This window comes from Gallus gallus, chromosome 2 (genome assembly GCF_016699485.2).
Source record: "Gallus gallus isolate bGalGal1 chromosome 2, bGalGal1.mat.broiler.GRCg7b, whole genome shotgun sequence".
NCBI classification, from domain to species: Eukaryota; Metazoa; Chordata; class Aves; order Galliformes; family Phasianidae; genus Gallus; species Gallus gallus.
Window position 1 is genome coordinate 55905384 of NC_052533.1, and position 20492 is coordinate 55925875.

Below are 20492 nucleotides of genomic sequence, written 5' to 3' on the forward strand. Positions count from 1 at the left end.
TACTGCCCGCGCAGTCCATCTTTCATTGGACCAAAGGGAAGTCAGAAGGCACCAAATTGGGACAGTATGGCAGGTGTGGTATAGGACAGTCCAGCCAATACTGGCAATGTGCTCCATGGTCTTCAAACTGGTATGGGGCCTGGAGTTACTGTGTTTCAAGAGGAAGACTGTCCTCTGACCTGACCTGACTCTGGAGATTCAAGTCTTCAGCTTAGCATCACGATGTCATGGTCAGAATTGATGGTTTGTCCGTGTTCCAGGAAATCCAGAAGGATCACCACTTTCCTATCTCAAAAGACTGAACAACACTTCACTTACTGAGGACTGTGTCTTGAACTTTTTCTTCAAGGGGAATTCACATGTAGCCATCCCATGGGCTGCTGTTTTGACTGCATCTCATAGTTGGTGACCCCATGTCTCATCACAGATAATGATGCACTTGAGGAGAGTATCACTTTCAGCCTTGTATTGGTTCAGTAGGACCTGACGCACTTGCATACAGTGTTCTTTCTGTTCCTGCGTTGAACATTTGTGGGACCCACCTGGTGCAAACTTTGCAGTATTCCAGCATTGTTACCATAGTTTCCAGCACACTAAAGCTGATATTCAGTTCTGTACAGAATTCTCTGGTTATAATCTGCCAGTTTGTGTGGATGTGTCACGCTTTGTTTTGTGGTGTGACAGCTGTGCATGGCCTCCCAGAACATGGTTAGTTATTCATGTTGCTGTTGCCATTGCCAAAACACACCACCCACTGCCTTGCTGTGCTCACATCCACTGTTTGGTCTCCAAAAACATTCAGCAAACGTCCATGAATGTCAGTTGGTGCCATTTTTTCCACATGGGGGAATTCAATTACACACCTTTGCTTCATCTGCACCTCCGTGTCAGAAGATATTTTGTCAGACTGCCCCTCTGCTGCCATCTGTCACACAGCAACAAAACGTAATAGAATACTGGTAGAAAGGTTCAACTTCTACTGCCATACCACCAACATCAACCTCTAGCATCACGTGCCAACATAATAAAACGAGAGGCATTAGTTTCAGAGCAGCCCTTGTAATTCAGTTCTGTTCTTTGACATCGAGTGGGAAGTCTGGTTATTTTTATAGAGTTACTTCCATGAAACTAATTTAAAAAAAGAAACTGTTACCAATTGGACACATACAATTCATTAACTACTTATTTGCCTATTCTGAGTTGCCAGTTGTTTGAAGGCGTATTGGTAGGAACAACGTTTTAGTACTTAATATCTTCCCAGCACTAATCTACAGTGTGATCTGGATCAATGTGATTTATTTAGCTAGTTGTTGCATGTTAAGCATGCATATGTTGGCGATAATGATATAAACCATTTCAACATGTGGTGGATGTCAACTTCTGGAAGAGGTTGATTCTGAAATAATTTTAGAAACTGTACGGGGTAGATCACTGAACAGTGTTTTTCAGTACAGTGCATAACAGGGTTAGTCTGTATTCATCCCCAGTTACTCTACAAGCCTTACCTCTGTATGTCTAATCAGTTAAAGCAGAAGTAGAATGCACTTTGTTGTTAATTTTTAGAGAATTTAGAAGGTGCAAAGGATGACTGTGAGTGAATAAAGTACACTGCATATTTCCCATTTTTGGTTTGTGGTGGAAGGCACTGCTTAAAGTCTAGTCTAGCCTCCCAGTCAAAGTAGGTCTTGCTTGGCCTGCCTAAGCCTTTGAGCTGTGTTGAATAACTATATGGTTTGAGATTCCTCAGCCTTTCTGGAGTGGCATTTCTGCTGCTTGAACGCCCTCACAGTTGAAAAGTGTTCCAGCTGGAATCTCCTGTGCCTCTACCTTGTGTCTAGTCACCCCCCTTTTCCTGCAAACCTACTTGCCAGTCAGCCAACTCTTCACAGCTGAACTGTGGCACAAGCTTACTGTCCTCGAGGTAAAGATCTGGCACTTGCCTTTGAACTTCATGAGGTCAACTCATTGAACTTCATGACTTCTTATCAATCAATTTATCTGAAAAGCAGCCAACTTCTCCTCCCAGTTTGACAGTGCTTGTAAATCTACACTGCTTGAAGCATTGATTAGAATTATATTTTTATATGGATGAAGTAATTTGTGGTAGACACTAAGCATTAAGAAATGCCAGTTTCAAAAGCATATCTTTCATTAGCTGAGGTGTTCTATTTAGCTGGTAGCTCTTCAATTTCTGTATTTGTTGAAAGAGATTTCCTGAGTTTCCACCAAAATATTCCCTGCCTAAAGTGCTGGGGTTTTTTTGGTGTATAAAATCAATCACTGATTGTTAGCTTTTAGCTTTTAGCTAGGATACGTTTATCAACCAGACCTCTCAAATCTTAACCATTTTATTTCACCTGAGTCACGGCAATTCCAAAAATTAATACTGGCTTGGTGGTCACTGGACTGAGAGCAGCCCTATGGAGAAGGACTTGAGGGTGTTGAATGAAAAACTGAGCATGTACTTGCAGCCCAGAAAGCCAGTGGTATCCTGGGCTGCATCAACAAAGGGGTAGCCAGCAGAGCAAGGGGTATTTGTCCTCCTTTGCTCAGCCCTAACGAGGTCCTATGTGGAGCATTGCATTCAGGTCTGGGGCCCACGGCACAAGAAACATAGAGGTGTTGGAATGTGTTCCGAAGGATGATCAGTGAACTGAAACTTCTCCTACAGAGTCAGGTTGACAAAGCTGGATTTGTTCAGACTGGAGAAGGCTCTGTGCAGACCTTATAGATCTGCTTGAAAGGCACCTATAAGAAAGCTCAGGAGGGACTTTATCAGGGATTCTGGCCATAGGACAGTGGGCAATAGCTTTAAGCTAAAAGAAAGAGGGTAGATTTAGACCAGATACGATGAAGAAAATCTTTAGTCAGAGGGTGGTGAGGCACTGGCACAGGCTGCCCAAGAAGCTGTGGATACCCCATCCCTGGAAGTGCTAAAGGTTGTGGTTGGATGGGGCTTTGTGCAACTTGCTATGGTGGGAGGTGTACCTCCCCATGGGAGGGGGTTGGAACTAAATGATACTTAGATGTCCCTTCAAACACAAGATAGTCTGGGATTCTACTACCATAGAAATAGCTGTATTCTGTGGAAGTACTATCATTCATTTTAGCTTAAAGCTGTTTATGTTCAGTGGACCTATTAATAAAAGCTTTGCAAAGGCATTTCTATAATAACATCAAAAAAATTAGGTATGGTATATTTTAAGCAGGGATAGATGAATGTTCTAATGTAGAAAATTTAAATAACATCAAAATGGCACACACAGCTGCAAAAATATTGCCACAGGTATTCTGAGAACACATAAAAAGGCAGCAAAGAAGCATGATGGAAATTTTAATATTAGTAGTATGAAATAGAGTACATTTTACATTGAAAAAGTTTGTGACTGGGTAAGCTCACTACTATATAGGACAGTTTTCTATCCATATTTTTTTTTCCTCCCCTGAGACTAATGGTTTATTCCCAACTATAGGAAATAGCATCCCATTTAGATAAACCTAGCTTTCTACTCCTCTCCTGGGACAATAATTTAAAGGAAAAGAAAAATGGAGATTCTATCATGATGTGATGCAAGTGTATTTGTTTTCACTGACACTTTTGGTGACTAGTGACACTGATGGTAAACAATGACACACTCCAGATTCAGTGCAGAGCTGTTCTCCCTTTATCTTTCTTGCTCACATGCTTATTTCAGTGCTGTAAAGAAACAGTGAATAAGTAGGTTAGTGGTTATATTATGCATGGACATGATTCAGCATAAAATATGAAGATCTCTATGCACTTTAATACAGTTTCAATAGATTGTATTTCTATTTTTGTGAAAAATAATTACATAAGTTATCCTCAGGAAAAGAACAGAATGAATAGACACCTAAATTACATCAGCATAATTAGAAACATTCCTGTCTTTTGCTGAGTAAGCAGTCTCAGTCAGTTTAAACAAGGAAAGCTTGCAAGAACAGGAAGGAGGAAACACAAGCACCTACCGTATGATGTGTAATAAGTATTGACAACACTGAGGCAACCATCTGTGGGATCATTTGCAACATACAGTGATGTAAAATCATGCAGGGTACATTAGTATTCCATGATTTTTATATCACTGTTTCTATCTCCTAATAATACTTGCCACTTCCACCCCTCATCTTACTGCTGCAAGGATGAATCACTGCTGTGGTCTGGGCAAAGGTGTTTCTGAGGTGTGTTCTGAGCCACAATAGGAAGCTGTAGCAGTTTTTAAAAGTGATGTACATAAACTTATAGCAGAGAGAATCCTCAGCCCATCCTGTTAGTACAGTCGAGGGAGATGACTAGTAGACAGCATTTTAAGCCACACATACTTTCTTACAAATATGCAGCCTGAGTTTACATATTTAGTTTGCACTACCCCTTAGATTTGTGAGACAGCTGGAACAGATGTGGCAAGCTATAGTTCTGGCTCTTCTGAAGAAGTGGTAGCATTTTTTGGCTCTTGGCAAAAATAAAGCCAAGTTAAGATATTTAAAATAAAACCTCAGTATATATTAAAATCAAAGTAAAGCAAGGTATGATAAAAATAGAAACTATTTTCTTCTAAACTAAGTGGCAACAGAAACAAACAAACGAAAAACAACAAGAAAACTGAAGGCTTTTTTTACTCTCAATCCATCATCAGTGTTCTCTATTCCAGCCTCTGCCATTAGGTCAGCAACATGCTTCTCAAGATCATTGATGCGCTCACCCATTTCTTCCAGTAAAAAGTTAAAGAGAACTTTTATAAGTAAGAATTGTTATCATGGTATACATTTTTTTCTCCTGTGAGAAAAATACAAAGCTTTCTTCCAGATGCCTCAGCCTTTTACTTAATCATGCTCAACACCAACGCAATATGAATCTTGCAGTGTAGCACAAGATTGTATTATAACAATGCAATCCTAATTTCTCTTGCAACACAGAAGCATTCAAGTTCTAAATATTTTCAAATGGTTTCCTATCTGCCCATGAGTGTACTGAACTATTTTCTGTGTAAAATATTATCTCTGTGACTATTTTCTGTGTAAAATATTATCTCTGTTCAAGGAACTATTTTAGGTAATACCACATGGTCAACATACATAATCAAAATGTAATCGGAGTATAACTGCTGATAAACATCAATTTTTTAGCATTAATTATCTCCAAAGAAGCAAATTCCTTAAAGTGGGGATATGTGTGTGTGTGTGTGTGTGTGTGTCAGAAAAAATGCAGAATGTAGCAACTCTGCAGTTTCAGAAAGCAGAGAGAACTCGGGTTAACCACATCTAAGAATGGATGCTTAAAGCTTTACCTTCTTTGGTGTGCTCCCCTTCCCGTTCTCAGGGGCCTGAAAGAGTGGTTTCTAACCCACTGACATGCAGGGATATGCTAATTTAAGGGGCATTTTTTAAATGTGCCTTCAGAACAGTTCCACCAAATTTGTTGCTTGCTTTACTTGAAATCCAGAACTGCTGTACAGAAAGCAGTGGGACTGACAGTGTTCTTGGTAAAACCTTTCTTAGGCTTTCTTTCTTTCTAAGTAAAGGAAAAAAAAATAAGTGGTGTTGGGAGCCACTCCAGCTGACTTGGTATCATATGTGTTTAAGAACGTCAATCATTACATCTTAATTTGAAGATTATGGGGAAAAAAAAAAAAAAAAAAAGAAACACCTTGATTTTAGTAAGCAAAAACCCTCTTTGCATCTATTGGCAGTCCACAGCAGGGAAAGCAAAACTAAACGTGCGGAGGAACTGCAGCTCCTGGAGGTACAGAACTTCTGTCACGGGAGCAATAACCTAGTTTTTTTTTTTTTTTTTTTTTTTTTTAAAGGATATTTCTCAGCGTTATCCTTTCTGTCAGAGCTTGAAAATTCTCCTGCAGCTGATGCAGCAGATTTTCCGCCTAAGAAAAGAAAAACAGAAAGCGACGATAGGGAGCTTCCCGCTGAGACTTCTCACCCTCCCGACAGAGAGCCCGCGACCCTTTACCTCCCACCTGGCTGAGGGGAAAAGTTCCAACAGCAGCGAGCCGCGGAGCCCTCGAGCTCCGCCTCCAGCAGAACGAACCCCGAGCTCACCAGCTGAGAGAGGCACTCCGCGCCCAGCGGCTCACCGGCCGCCATCGCTACTGCGGACAGGTGGGGCCGCCGGGCCCTTCACGGGCAGGTCGCAATGCGGCGAGGGAGGCCGCCCTCCCTGGCGAGACACCAACTTGAGCGGGCGCTCCTGCGGAAGCGGCGCGGCCTGTGGATGGAGGCCGCCCGGTTCCCGTCGGGAGGCTGCCGTGCTGAGGGACGTCAACACGGGAGGAGTTGGCGTGGGCGTACCAGTTGTGGGAAAAATAGAGGCAGCTTGGCTGCTTTTTTCCTGCCAAGTTGCTGGCGTCACTGCTGCGACGTGAGAGCAGGATGACTGTTCTTCCCTGCTGGCTGTCAGGCAGTCCCTCTTTTCTGTCTGGACTCAGGGTTGCAATGAGTGGCTCTGGGAGGATGGTCAGGTGAACGCTTAGGGGTGAGGTCAGGAGTAGCTGTGTTTTCTGCTGAGTTACTGGTAAAGTAATGGAGATACGGCTGGTAGTTCTGCACGTGGCTCTTTGCTGAGAATCTTGAAAAGTACAGCAAAACTTACCATCTCATAAATGTTTCTATGCTCTCTAAGTGACTATTTCTGATTAAAGCATCATTTAATATAATCTACCTTCGGTTTGTTGTTGTTGATGTTTGATCTTCAGGGGTCTTAGAATTGCACACGACTGAAGCGATAAATGAAGACAAATGTGTGCCAACCAACAAGGCCAAGGCTGTTTTGTTTGTTTTAAAGTTTGTTTCCTTGTAATTAGTTTCATAATGGAGAGTGGTACAAATACCTCCTCTTGTGCTCTAAATGTATTGTGCCTTCTTTCTAAGCAGAGGACCAGAAGTGTCAACAGTAATTGTGTGCTGCCTCCTACCAGTCCTGCAAACGTGTAGGTCATCTGCTGCTTTTAGCTCTGCAGCATCAAAAGCTCCTGGTACACCTGTTGCAAAGGTCTCTGTAATAACACCGTATAACAGTGCCTGTATAGTTAGAAGAATATTACTGTTAGGCAATACCTTTCCTTAGTCTATTGCTTTGTAGATAGGACAAATGTGTAGCATTACTTTCATCCATAAGTTTATCTCCTGAGCTAATAACCTCAAATGCTAGAAAGGTTATCTCTTGTCAGTCTATCACTTCGTATCTTTCTTAATAAACATAATTGTTTTCCCTCTTTGCTTTCTCCAGCCTGATTTAGGAAGGGGTGGAAACCCATGTGGAGAGATGCTGGCATCAAAGCAGACCTGCCCATTGCTTCCTGCTCCTCATAATCATGGCATCTCCTCGGTACATCCTCATCTTCCCACTCTTGCAGATTTTCCTACTTGTCTTTCATGTTACAGAAAGAAAAATCAGGTCTGAGTAATCTAGCAATGTATGCCCCCTCCCTGGAAGCAAGCATTCAATGCCAGGCTTGGGGGATGTGGCTTTGGGCAATTTGATCTTGTGGGAGGTGTCCCTGCCAATAGCAGGAGGTTGGAACTAGATGATCTTAAAGGCTTTACAACCCAAACCATTCTATGATTCTGTGTTGATATGCTTTGCTTTTGTATAGAGACACCAGCAGCATCCATGTAGCTTTTTCATTCTGATCCATAAATAATAACAAATAATTGCTGCCTCTTACCTGTTTATTAGTTGCTAATTGCTCTCCTTTCCCTTAGGAATAGGTAGTAGAGCTGTATTTTTTCTGCATTTTTTTACTCCTGATAACAGTTTTAGTAGTTTTCCCTCCTGCCTGAATAGTTACAGAAGCTTCCCTCTCATGCAGTCATATTTTCTGCTTAAGGCAGTTGAAATGGTTCTGGCTCCTTGGATCCAGATATCTTGAATAAAGCCATAGTGTCCTGTTTGTGGTGAAGAGATTGCAGATGTTAAGAAACAGCTGGAAATGTGGATGAGCAACCAGCATATAACTAGCCAGCTAGTGAGAACTGCCGTAGCACACATTTAAGCAGTGGCTAGGTAAGAGTCCAATTAGTTCTCCATATTTGTGAGGCAGGTTGGTGGTGTCAGAACAAAAAAAAAAATACAGTATCAAGCCAGTATAGCAATGGAGAAAGGGCAATTTAATTATGAAGGAGATTGAAAAATAAAGGAAATATTCACCATCCTTCCTCCCCATACCCTGTTCTAGGTTGGTTCTTCTATTATGTGTCATCTATAACTGATTTTAATGTCTCCCATAGTTCAAATTTAAAGCTGTGTTAGGCTAATAGTACAAAGCTGGCTTTATGGAGTAGAAATGCCAGGATGTCAGGATGATGATGCTGATGAGTTATACTTTAAGGAACTAAGAGAGACATTTAGATCAACTGCCCTTGTCCTTGTGCTGCACTTCAACTTGCCAGACATTAAGCGGGAACACCACACAGCTGATACAAACAGGTCCAGGAGAGTCCTAAAACAACTTGATGTGAACTTCCTGGTACAAGTACTAAGGGGCCAGACAAAGAAAGGTATCCCCTGCTAGATCTGTTACCTGTGAACAGAGAAGGTATCATGGATGAGTTGGTAGTTGGTGACCATCTTGGCCATACTGATCGTAGTGAATTTAAAATCGTAGAATTCTGAAGGTTGGAAAAGACCACTAAGATCATCTCATCCAATTGTCAACCCATCACCACCATACCTACTCAACCATGTCCTTCTGTGCCACATCTGTTTCTTGAAAGCCTCCAGGGATGGTGACTCCACCACCTCCCTGAGGAACCTGTTCCAATACCTCACCACTCTTTTGGAGAATAAATTTTTCCTAACATCCAACCTGAATCTCCCCTGGCACAACTTGAGGCCATTCCCTCTAGTCCTGTTGCTAGTTATGTAGGAAATGAGGTTGACTCCACCTTGCCACAACCTCCTGTCAGGTAGCTGTAGAGAGCAATAAGGTCTCCCCCAAGCCTCCTCCAGACTAAACAATACCAGTTCACTCAGCTGCTCCTCATAAGACTTGTCCTTCAGTCCACTCACCACTTTGTTGCCCTTCTCTGGACACTGCTCCAGGGCCTCAGTGTCTTTCTTATAGCAAGGGGCCCAAAACTGAATATAATACTTGAGGTGTGGTCTCACCAGTGCTGAGTACAGACGGATGATCACCTCCCTGCTCCTGCTGGCTACACTATGACTGATACAAGCCAGAATACCATTGGCCTTCTTGGCCACCTGGGCACACTGCTGGATAATGTTCAACCGGCTGTCAACTAACAGTCCACAGATCCTTTTCCTCCACACAGCCTTCTAGCCGCTCTACCCCAAACGTGCAGCACTGCACAGGGTTGTTGTCACCAAAGTGCAGGATCCTGCACTTGGTCTTGTTAAAGCTCGTACAATTGGCATCAGCCCAGCGATCCAGCCTGCCAGATCCCTTTGTAGGGCCTACCCTCAGGCAGATCAACACTTCCTCCCAGCTTGGTGTCATCTGCTCAGTCCTCTCATCCAGATCATCAGTAAAGATAGGGTTGGTCCCAGTGCAGGCAGGGCAGAAAGCTGGCTTGGCCAGAGAACTTCTAGAACTTAGGTGGAAAAAGTGTATGGCTGCTGGAAGCAAGGTCACGTGACATGGAAAGACTACAAGGATACTGTTTGTCTTTGTAGGGAGAAAATTAGTGCAGCCAAAGGTCGGTCAGAGTTGAAGCTGGCCAGTACTGTGGCAGACAATAAAAAGTTAATTTTTAAATGCAGTAACAACAAAAGGAAGACCAGAGAGAACTTTGGTTCTTTACTTGATGAGAATGGTCATCTTACAAACAAGGACACAAACAAAGCAGAGACATTTAATGCCTTCTTTGTCTCTCTCTTCAACACTGATGATGGGCTCTGACACACCAGGTGCCTTGAGGTGGAGGACTGTGACCTCGGTAATGATGAACTCCCAAACCTGTGCAGGATTTGCTGCTCCACCTGGGTTTATATTAAGTCCATGGAGCCCAATGGGATTCATCCCAAGGTACTCTGAGAGCTGGCCAGTGTCTTTGAGAGACCTCTCTCAATTATTTTTCAGTGGTCTTAGAAATCTAGAGAGATCAGACAGGTCCCAGTTGACTGGAAGCTGGCAGATGTTCCAGTTTTCAAGAAGGATGAGAAAGAAGACCCTGGTAATTACAGGCCTGTCAGTCACATTTCAGTGCCTGGTAAAATTAGGGAGAAAATTATGCTGGGAGTTATCGACAAACACCTGAAGGACGATGTAGTTGCTGGTCACAGCCAACACAGGTTCACGACAGGAAGGTTCAGTTTAACTAACTTAATTTCCTTCCCACCTAGTTGATGAAGGAAAGCCAGCTGATGTTATCATTTTGCATTTCAGTAAAGCTTTCAATACTGTTTCTTACACTGTCTTTCTGGACAAAATGCCCAGCATACAGCTTGACAAAAACATAATGTGATGGATGAGCAATTGGCTGATGGTTGGACCCAAAAGGTCATAGTAAATGGGGTTATATCAGGCTGGCAACTGGTCTCTAGTGAGATTTCCCAGAACTCCATTTTAGGGCCAGTTCTCTATAATGTTTTCATAACTTGGATGTAGGACTAGAAGGTGTTTTTAGCAATTCTGTTGATGATACTAATTGGGAGGAACTTTTGATTCCGTCAAGGGTAGAGAGACCTTGCAGAGATATCTAGACAAATCAGAAAGCTGCGCAATCACCAACCACGTGAAATTTAACAAGAGCAAGTGCCATATTCTGCACCTGGAAGGGGCAGCCCTGGCTATTCATACAGTCTGAGGGATGTAATGCTGCAGAACAGCTCTGCAGAAAGGGATTTAGGGGTCTTGGTCGGAAGCAAGTTGAACAGTATGCCCAGACAGCCAGGAAGGCCAACCAGTTCCTAAGGTGCATCAAGCACAGCACTGCAAGCTGGTTAAGGAAAGTGATTGTCCTAGCTTACACTGTACTGAGGTGGTCTCACTTTGAGTACTGTGTGAAGTTTTGGATGTCACGGTACAAAAAGGATATAAAACTATTAGTGTCTGAAGGAGGGCTACAAAGATGGTGAAGAGTCTGGAGTAGAAGACTTTTTGAGGACAAGTTAAATTCCTTTGTTTTGTTCAGTCCAGAGAAGATGAGAATAAGGAGACTTCATTGTGGCTGACGTCTTCCTCATGAGGGGAGCAGAAGGGCAGGTGCTGCTCTCTCTCTAGTGACCAGTGATAGAACCTGAGTGAATGGCATGAAACTCTGACAGAGGAGGTAAAGGTTGGATTTGGGAAGGACATCCAGCTGTTGGAGCAGGTCCAGAGGAGGGCCATGAAGATAATCAGAGGGCTTGAGCACCTCCCCTACCAGTACAGGCTGAGAGAGTTGGGGCTCTTCAGCCTGGAGAAGAGAAGGCTCTGGGGAGACCTTATAGCAGCCTTCCAGTATCTGAAGGAGGACAACAGGAAAGCTGGGAAGGGACTTTTTATAAAGGCATGTAACATCTGGACAAGGGGAAATGGCTTTAAACTGGAAGAGGGTAGTTTTAGAGACCAGGCTGGATGGGACTTTGAGCAACCTGGTCTTGTGGGAGGTGTCCCTGCCTATAGCAGAAGGGTTGAAACAAGATGATCTTAAAGGTCCCATCCAACCCAAGCCATTATGTGATTCTAAGATTCTCTATGATTCTGTGATATCAAGAAAATATTCTCCACTGAGAGAGTGGTTGGGCACTGGAAGAGCCCCCCCAGGGCAGTGGTCATGTCACCAAGCCTGTCAGAGTCCAAGAAATATCTGGACAATGCTCTCAGACAAATGGTCCGATTTTGGGGTAGTCCATTGTGGAGTCAGGAGCTGGACTCAATGATCCTTACGGGTCCTTCCTAACTCAGGATACCCTATGATTCTATGAAAGTGTTTGTAAAGCCAAAAAAAATAGTTGTGGAAAAGTTAGAAACGTTCCAAAGCTCAGAAAATCAAACAATAAATAGAAGACAAAAATTTTTTTTGCTTAGCAATGAATATATTTAAAATAGCAATCTCAGCTTTGCTTTGCTATCCAGTATTCTCCCCCTCTTTAGATGGCTTAGTTTTAGTTTCTAGCCCAGTTTAACTGTTCTATGCATTTTCTATAATATGAACCATATTTTCAAAGCAGCTGTCCATGTTAGAAGTGCATCCATGGGCTAAGATACCCTGAGGAAAACGTTACGCATCAGTGTAACTGATATTCAATAAACTAGCTACCCTTAACTGAACAATACTTGCTTTCACAAAACTAGCAAATGTAACACAAGTAATGCATACAACCTGAAGGTCTTTTGTTCATGGTATGCGCGGGTAGAGTGGAGATATCCGCTCGCACACCTGAGGTCATGAATAAAGAATGCCTACTCACTAACATCGCATTGGAGTTAACGAGTTTATTCCCGAATTTCGGATGACGTAGCGATATTTGCCTAATGCAGAAGATAAAATGATTTGAGGACTCGTCTTTCAAAATGAATGGACAGAACGACAGACGAGTTAGAAGACGTGCGGCAGTGTGCTACACCCGCTGCTGCAGCGATCGCCTGTGAAGCAATCCCCCTCCGAAAATCCCACAGCAACCAAGAACCCACAACCGAAAACCAGCCCGAACTGGAAAGAAGTGGCTTCGCTGTTGAACCTGGCTGAACGCGGCTGCTCTGTTCCTGTGTCCCGCCGGGAAGAATGCGTGTATTTTTACGGTGCGGAGGAGCAGCAATCGTTAAAACCACCGCTGCGCAATCTTCGGACTTCCTCTGAAGGAAAAAGGCGGAGGTGAGAGCGAGATCCGGGTTAGCTCCCTTCGCCAGCGGGGGAGGAGGGGGGTCGGCGGCCGAGGCGGGGCGGCTCGGGGCGGGGCGGCCTCGCGGTTCATTGGTGGGAACGCGGCCGTTTACCGTGGCGTCACAGCGGGCGGCCCCGCGTTCCAGTAGCTCCGTGGCGGAGCGGGATGGTGGCGGCGGCGGCCGGTGCGCGGGCAGCAGGTCGGGCCGCGCGTGTGCGAGGGGAGGAGGGGGGGGGACGGTTGGTGCGTGCACGAGGGATCTCGCCCGAGGACCTGCTCGGCCGCTGGGGGGCCGCGAGTGCGCGTGGGGAGCCGCGGCTGTTTCCTTGCTCCCTCGTCCGACCTTGCTGCTGCTGCTGCTGCTGCTCTTCTTCCCCCAGCTTTCCCACCTCCCCGCCCCTTCTCTTCCCTCTTCACGCTCTTTTCCCGCTCCGGGCGCCGTGCCGCGCCGTGCCGCGCCGCTGGTGGGGCTCCACCGTCGCCCGGTGCCGCGAGCAGCCCCTGACTCTCCCGCCTGCCCGCAGGTCCCGGCCAGCCGGGGCGGGGCGCGGCCGCGGCGCCCGTCTGAAGCTCGGCGGAGGAGGCGCGGCGGTCCCTTCCTGCTGCCGCCCGGCATGGAGGCGGCCGGCCTGGAGTGGCTGCTGGGCCCGATGCAGCAGCTGGTGTCGTGGGGCGCGGCGGGGGCCATGGTGTTCGGCGGCGTGGTTCCCTACGTGCCCCAGTACCGCGACATCAGACGGACGCAGAACGCCGAGGGCTTCTCCACCTACGTGTGCTTGGTGCTGCTGGTGGCGAACATCCTGCGGATACTGTTCTGGTGAGTGGGGATGTGCGCTGCGTGGCGTGCCTCCGCGGCTCCTCCCTGTCTGCCGGCTTCCGAGCTCTTAGTTGGAACGACTGGGGAAGTAATGTCGTTGATGTGCTGCTTCCCCTCTCCCGAAGAGCACAGCGTGCCCAGCCCTGCGTGGGTGACTGCTCAGATTAAAGGAACTGGGCGCACGGCGCTGCCTGTTGCCCTTACTGGAACTGCTGGTCGGTGCTCTCATGTTTCAAACAGGGCTTTCTCGAACGTTGGTAAATAGGCTTGTTTTAAGCCGGAGCTGCTTTTCCTTGCTGCGGTATGTGTTTCCCTTGCCCTTAAGCCCTGTTCTTTGAGTGGCCCCAGTTTTGCATGCGTACTTTAGCATCCAGGTAGTGTTAAAACCACTGGGATGCTTGCCAGATGTTTGTGCGCTTTCCTGAGCTGCCAGCCGGCTTCAGAGGAGTTTCACCTCCAGAGCTCCTGCAGCTGCTGCTGAAGATACATAGTTTTGATAAGCAGGTAAATGGTGGGGAGTATTTTCACAGCGCGTCATTCTTGTGTTCAGTATACTCCTCAACATCTAAGGGCATGTTTGTTTCCATGTTTAGGATCTGTGCTGCTGAACAAAGAAAATACTGTTAGAGCATGACTTCTGTGGGTGAACTTTATTTACTTATTATATTTCTCATTACTCCCAGTAAGGGGAATGATACAGGAGTGGCAGTGTATTTCAGAACCCAAAGATAGGAATGTCTGGGAAATGGCTGCAACTAAAGAACAGTTGTTCTAAGAACACTTTGACTGTAATGTGCTGCTCTGTAGAATGTAGTGAACTGACAGGTAGCGGGCTGCTTCCTACGGCTGGCTTCATCTCTTTTTAAAGCTTCTCAGACTTCTGAAGTGTGTGTGTCTTCCTGGAGTAATCTTCAGCAAGATCCAGCATGTAAGCGCTATGCTGGAGCAGAAAACACTGGGGACCCTCTCCTGAGACTACAACTAGCAGTTGAACTGAGGAAACATCGCTACATCAGAGCCAGTTGTTAACATTGGAGCTGTGTTATCTTGGGAAGAAAGCATTTGCAAGAGAAATGTGTAGGACAGGAGTTGGAGAAAGCAGCACAGGGCAAAAAGAAGCTAGAGGAGCTGGCAGGAGTGGGGGAAATGAGGTTCTGGTTCAAATTTGCACCTGAATATTGTTGTTGGCAGTTTCTAGGTAACCCAGGGGAGTGCACCTGTTAAACTAGACTTGAGAGTACTTAAGTCTTTTGCCTTTGTCAGTGCTGCTTTACCTATCTGTCCTGTCTAGATCCCATAGATAGTCATTTCTAGCTTTTTGTTCTGCTCAGTTTCTGGTCTGCTTGGTTTAGAGAAAGTCTGCACTGTGGGTCAAGATAAAGAAACAGCACAGAATTCAACACCTCTGTAGTGCTAGTACTTAGGAAAACGTATGACAAGCTCGAAAAAGTCTATCAATTTTTTTCTGCATTTTTAATAAAACAATTACCATTTTTGTTTAGCAAATGTGTTACTGTACTTGCTAGAGTTAGCTCTGGTTTCTTGTTCAAGATCAGTTGTTAAAATATCTGAGGGGTAGCTAGAGCCTTACTGATGTGGAAGTTAGAGGTTAACAGTCTGGTGAAGCTATTCTGTGCTGCTGGGTTTGAAGCACACTGTAGCACTGAATTCAGTGGTGATAAAGATAAACCTGCCTTTTTGGTTCATCTGGCCTACAGTCTGCCGGCTGACTCAGTTAGAATTGTTGCGACCAAGAGCAGGTGTAAGGAGGTGAGGAAAGCTGCATAGTCAGTTCAGGGTGGTTGATACAGAAGAACTTTTGAGTTCTCTCTCTGCACCCCCATTCCCCTCTTCTTTTTCTAAAACAGAGCTTATAATGAGATATGTTATGCTTTCTTTGAGTATTGTAATAAATAGCTGAAGGAAGGGGAACTGCAGATTTCTTAGAAGTCGGCAGAAGGCATTCTTAGTTGTATCTTGAGTAAGTTCAGCCAAAAGTAATTATACTTCCCACTGTTTCCATGGGGCTTTGGACTTCATTCAATTGTGCAATCCATAACATACTTCATATAGTAAGTGCAATATAATTTGCATATATTTCAGTTAAATTATATTCTTCCAAAAAGTTTTGAGATGTGATTCTGGGGGTCAGTGGCCTAAACCTCATGCACTAACATCAGGGAAATCTAAACAACAGCAAGTAACACAAAACCTTCCAGTTTTGGAGCTGTTCTCACAGAATTATTGCCTTAAGGCAAACTCTGGAAGCAAGTTCTGACAATCAGGAAAAAGATGAAAACTATGGATTTTGTAATTTGCAAAGACTGCTTGCTACTAGTTGTTCCACCAGTTCATCTGGGGGGGAAAAAAACAACTGGTTCTGATGGCTAATTCAGACATGTTAAAATTGGGAACTCTCTGTACTGGAGTCCGGGGAATAATCCCCTGTTACTAACAGAGATTTACTGAGATGAGTATGCAACTGGAAATGATTAATAGGAAGATGTTGGACTCGCTGATGCATGTCAAAACTTACCAGCCATATTTATTTTTCTCTTAACACTTACAATGCTACTTGTGGATCAAGGCCCAATGTAATCTGTTGCTTTGTCTTTAGATGTTGGTCCACTTTTATCTGCAAGACTCTGTAGAAAGGAGGCACTCCTAAAACTTCTATTACTAAAATGAATACTGTTACATTTTCCATATGGGGAGGGAGAGATGATGCTATAAACCCAATTTTAAGAGTGACTGCAGCTTTGAGAGATTGCATTACCCATGCTGCACTATGTACCCATGCCTACTTGTGGAGTCTTGCTCAGATATTGAGAGCGATGTCCTTTTTTATAAATGCCAGAATGCAAGACATAAAATGCACCACTCTTTAGTATGAAATGTGAAGGTAAAATAGGATTTCATATGACCAAGTGAGAAGCTTGTTTTCAGTGTTCCATAACTTCCAGGACTTTTACATGTCAAGCAGAAATTCATATCAAGAAATCCTACTGTAAACTAGTTTGTTTCTTGAACTTGTTGCTGATTAAATTCTGTTATTGCATGGGCTGTTTTTTTTAAGACAGCTGTCAACTGTGGATTACTTCCTGTGGCCCTTGTGTTGGTATGCAGTGTACTGCTTACTTTCCATCTTGCTTAGAGTCTTCTAATTTCCCAAAGATAAGAAAGTTGAGTAAGAGTGGTAAAGCCTGTAGTAACTTCTACTGCTTGGTGATTTCTGCTGTCACGGTAAATGGAATTGTCATTGTGAGCTGAGGCAGAGCTACATTGGGCAAGAGACATCTTAAGAAAGGACACAGCATGTTTGTTCTAGTTTGGGCTGCTTTTGCACAATTGGCATTTGTTGTTTCCCACAAACTCAAAACTGGAGTAACAGGATTGTTGCTGTAAGACTGAGGTGTACTGATGGAGTCAGATATTTTCCCAATGACTAGTTAGTCTCCACTGTGGCTTCAGTGTTTCTTTTGTCTTCATCACCTGACCTTGCATTAGGTGTATTAAAGCCTGTTGAAATACTGATAAAATGTAAGATCCTTCCCCTTCTTTATTTTGCACATTTATCTAGTACAAGGGGGGGAAAAAAGTTCTTTTTCTTTTTTTATTTTTACAGTTTTTTTTTTTACTTTGAAAAGTTAAGTCTCTTCATAGTCTGATACTGGCAGTCTAAATTCTTTGAATACTATGGATGTCACAGTTGCTCACTTTGTCACCTAACTTTGCAGCAGGGATTGCATCTTTTAGTGCTCAAGCTAGCTTGAAGAGTCTTGCTTGGGCAGGTCATAATGTTGTTATGAAGTAGAGCAAGCAGCTTGAAGTAGTGTTTCCTAGAATGGCTTAGATCAGAAGGAACCTTAAAGATCGTTTAGTTCCAACCCCCCTGATGTGAGCAGGATTGCCCAGGATCCCATCCAGCTTGGCCTGAAATGCCTCCACAGATGAGGCATCCAACAACTTCTCTAGGCAACCTGTTCCAGCACCTCACCACCTTCTGAGTAAAGTATTTCTTCCAAACATCTAACCTAAATCTACCCTGTTTTAGTTTAAAACCATTTCCTCTTGTTCTGTCAGTATCAAACCATGTAAAAGTCAGTCTCCCTCCTGCCTGTAAACTCCCTTCAAGTACTGGAAGGCTGCAGTGAGATCTCCCTGGAGCCTACTCTTCTCCAAGCTAAAAAAGCCCAACTCCCTCAACCTTTCATGACGGGAAAGGTGCTCCAGCCCTTTGATTATCTTCATGGCCCTCCTCTAGACCTATTCCAACAGCTCCACATCCCTCCTGTACTGGGGGCCCCAGGCTTGGACACAGTACTCCTGATGGGGCATTGCAAAGGTAAAGGGGAATAATCACTTCCCTCGCACTGCTGGTCACCCCTCTTTTAACGCAACACAGGATGCTACTGGCCTTCTGAGCTTCAGGAGCACACTGCTGGCTCATTGAGTTTGCTAGAGGCCAACCAGCCAGGATAAAGAGGTAGACTAGACACTTTACAGACAGATAGGTGAAGTCTCGAGGTCTCTCCCCCTTGTTCCTGTTGGGGACTTAAACTTCCTAGACATCTGCTGGATTTATAATACAGCAGATAGGGAACAGTCCTGGAGGTTCCTAGAGTGTGTGGGAGATAACTTCCTGACACAGCTGGTGAAGGAGCCAACAAGGGGAAGCAAAATCCTGGACCTGCTGTTTGTTAACAGAGAAGGTCTTGTGGGGGATGTAAGGGTTGGAGGCCATCTGGGGCTTAGTAATCATAAGATGCTAGATTTCTCAATCCTTGTTGGACCACAGAAGGGAGTCAGCAGAACTGCCACCTTGGACTTCCAGAGGGCGGACTTCAACCTCTTTAGGACCATGGTTGAGAGTGTCCCTTGGGAGGTAGTTTTGGAGAGTGTGGGAGACCAGGAAGGCTGGGAATGCTTTTAAGGAAGTAATTTTAAAGGTGCAGGAGCTGACCATCCCCAAGTTACAGAAGACGAGCTGACGGGCAAGTAGGCCAGGCTGGCTGAACAGAGACCTTTGGCTGGAGCCCAAGAACAGAAGGAAAGTTTATGGTCTTTGGAAGAGTGGACAACCTACTTATGACAATTACAAGTACATAGGTAAGCTGTGCAGGGGGAAAATTAGAAAAAGCCAAAGCCCAGCTAGAACTGAACTTGGCTGCTAAGGTAAAAGACAACAATAAATATTTCTATAAATATATCAACAGCAAGAGGAGGGCTAGGGAAAATCTCCATCCCTTGTTGGACACCGAGGGCAACATGGTGACCAAGGATCAGGATAAGGCTGAGGTACTTAATGCCTTCTTTGCCTCAGTCTTTAATAGTAAGACTTATTACTCCCTGGGCACACAGCCCTCTGCGCTGCTAGCTAGGGATGGGGAACAGAATAAGCCCTGCATGATCCACGATGAGATGATTTTGAAGCTGCTCCAAAAGCTGGATGCTCACAAGTCCATGGGGCCAGATGAATTGCACCCTAGAGTGCTGAGGGAGGTGGCAGATGAGGTTGCCAAGCCACTCTCCATCATTCTTCGGCAGTCCTGGCTAACCAGAAATGTCCTGGCAGGCTGGAGCCTGGCAAATGTGGCACCCATCTTCAAAAAGGGCCGGAAAGATGATCCTGGTAGCTACAGACCTATCAGTCTCACCTCAGTGCCCGGGAAGGTTATGGAATGGATAATCTCGGGAGCCATCATGGACCAGTTACAGGTCAACCAGGGGATCAGGCCCAGTCAGCATGGGTTTACAAATGGTAGATCCTGTCTGACACACCTGATTCCATTCTATGACAAGGTGACTCGCTTAGTGGATGAAGGTAAGGCTGTTGATGTGGTCTGCTTGGACTTCAGTAAGCCCTTTGACACTGTCCCCCACAACATCCTTGTGGAGAAGCTGGCTGCCCATGGTTTGGATGGGTGTATGCTCCGCTGGGTGAAACACTGGCTGGGTGTCCAGGCCAAAGAGTTGTGGTCAATGGAGTTCAATCCAGTTGACATCTAGTCACGAGTGGTGTTGCCCAGGGCTCGGTACTGGGGCAGCTTCTATTTGACATCTTTATTAATGACCTTGATGAGGGGATTGAGTGCACCCTCAGTAAGTTTGGAGACGATGCCAAGTTGGGAGGGAGTGTTGATCTGCCCGAGTGGAAAAGGGCACTACAGAGGGATCCGGATAGGACCTGGATCGATGGGCCAAGGCAAACTCTGTGAGTTTCAATAGGGCCAAGTGTTGGGTCCTGCATTTTGGTTACAACAACCCCAGGCAGCCCTACAGGCTTGGGGAGGAGTAGCTGGAAAGCTGCCTGATGGAAAGGGACCTTGGTGTACTGATGGACAGTCGGCTGAATATGAGCCAGCAGTGTGCCCAGGTGGCCAAGAAGGCCAGTGACATCCTGTCTTGTATCAGGAATGTTGTGGTGAGCAGGCTTAGGGAAGTAATCCTGCCCCTGTACTCAGCACTGGTGAGGCCTCACCTTGAGAACTGTGTTCAGTTTTGGGCACCTCGGTACAGAAAGGACATGGAGGTGCTGGAGCAGGTCCAAAGAAGGGCAACAAGGCTTGTGAAGGGCTTGGAGAATATGCCCTGTGAGGAGAGGGTGAGGGAACTGGGGCTGTTTAGTCTGGGAAAAGGAGGCTGAGAGGAGACATTATTGCTCTCTTCCAATATCTGAAATGTGCTTACAGCGAGAGCGGGGTTGGTCTCTTCTCACTGGTGACAGGTGACAGGATGAGGGGAAATGGCCTCAAGTTACGCCGGGGTAAGTTTAGATTGGATGTCAGGACAAACTTCTTTACAGAAAGGGTGGTTAAGCACTGGAATAGGTTCCCCAGGGAGGTGGTTGAGTTACCATCCCTGGATGTGTTTAAA

At 45.1% G+C, this 20492-nt stretch overlaps 2 protein-coding genes and 1 long non-coding RNA gene across 13 annotated transcripts in view; 1 reads left to right on the forward strand and 2 right to left on the reverse strand.

Moving 5' to 3' along the window:
• Positions 1 to 3317: 3317 nt before the first annotated feature.
• Positions 3318 to 6275, reverse strand: HSBP1L1 (heat shock factor binding protein 1 like 1). 2 transcript variants are annotated; one of them, NM_001136182.3, is made up of 4 exons: positions 6073 to 6275; positions 5831 to 5897; positions 4639 to 4733; positions 3318 to 3697 (listed from the first exon to the last, which is right to left on the reverse strand). In NM_001136182.3, the coding sequence occupies exons 1-4, from the start codon at positions 6115 to 6117 to the stop codon at positions 3692 to 3694; spliced, it is 213 nt and encodes a 70-aa protein (NP_001129654.1). In that variant the 5' UTR covers positions 6118 to 6275; the 3' UTR covers positions 3318 to 3691. The 2 variants fall into 2 exon arrangements, with proteins under 2 accessions (NP_001129654.1, XP_015131347.2); XM_015275861.4 differs by having other exon boundaries at positions 4722 to 4733; positions 5991 to 6275.
• Positions 6276 to 12395: 6120 nt separating this feature from the next.
• LOC121113119 lies at positions 12396 to 13261 on the reverse strand. Its single transcript, XR_005857865.2, has 2 exons — positions 12912 to 13261; positions 12396 to 12770 (listed from the first exon to the last, which is right to left on the reverse strand). It is a non-coding gene; the product is annotated as an uncharacterized LOC121113119 (long non-coding RNA).
• Positions 12936 to 20492, forward strand: part of PQLC1 (PQ loop repeat containing 1) — a 73471-nt gene continuing 65914 nt past the window's right edge. For 6 of the 10 annotated variants that reach the window (XM_025147626.3, XM_025147627.3, XM_025147628.3 and 3 more), the window contains exon 1: positions 12936 to 13616. In XM_025147626.3, coding sequence (XP_025003394.1) covers positions 12965 to 13616 — 652 coding nt within the window. In that variant the 5' untranslated portion in view covers positions 12936 to 12964. The remainder of the gene's footprint in view (positions 13617 to 20492) is intronic. The other 4 variants (XM_426032.7, XM_046938116.1, XM_004935086.5 and 1 more) reach the window with 2 other exon arrangements.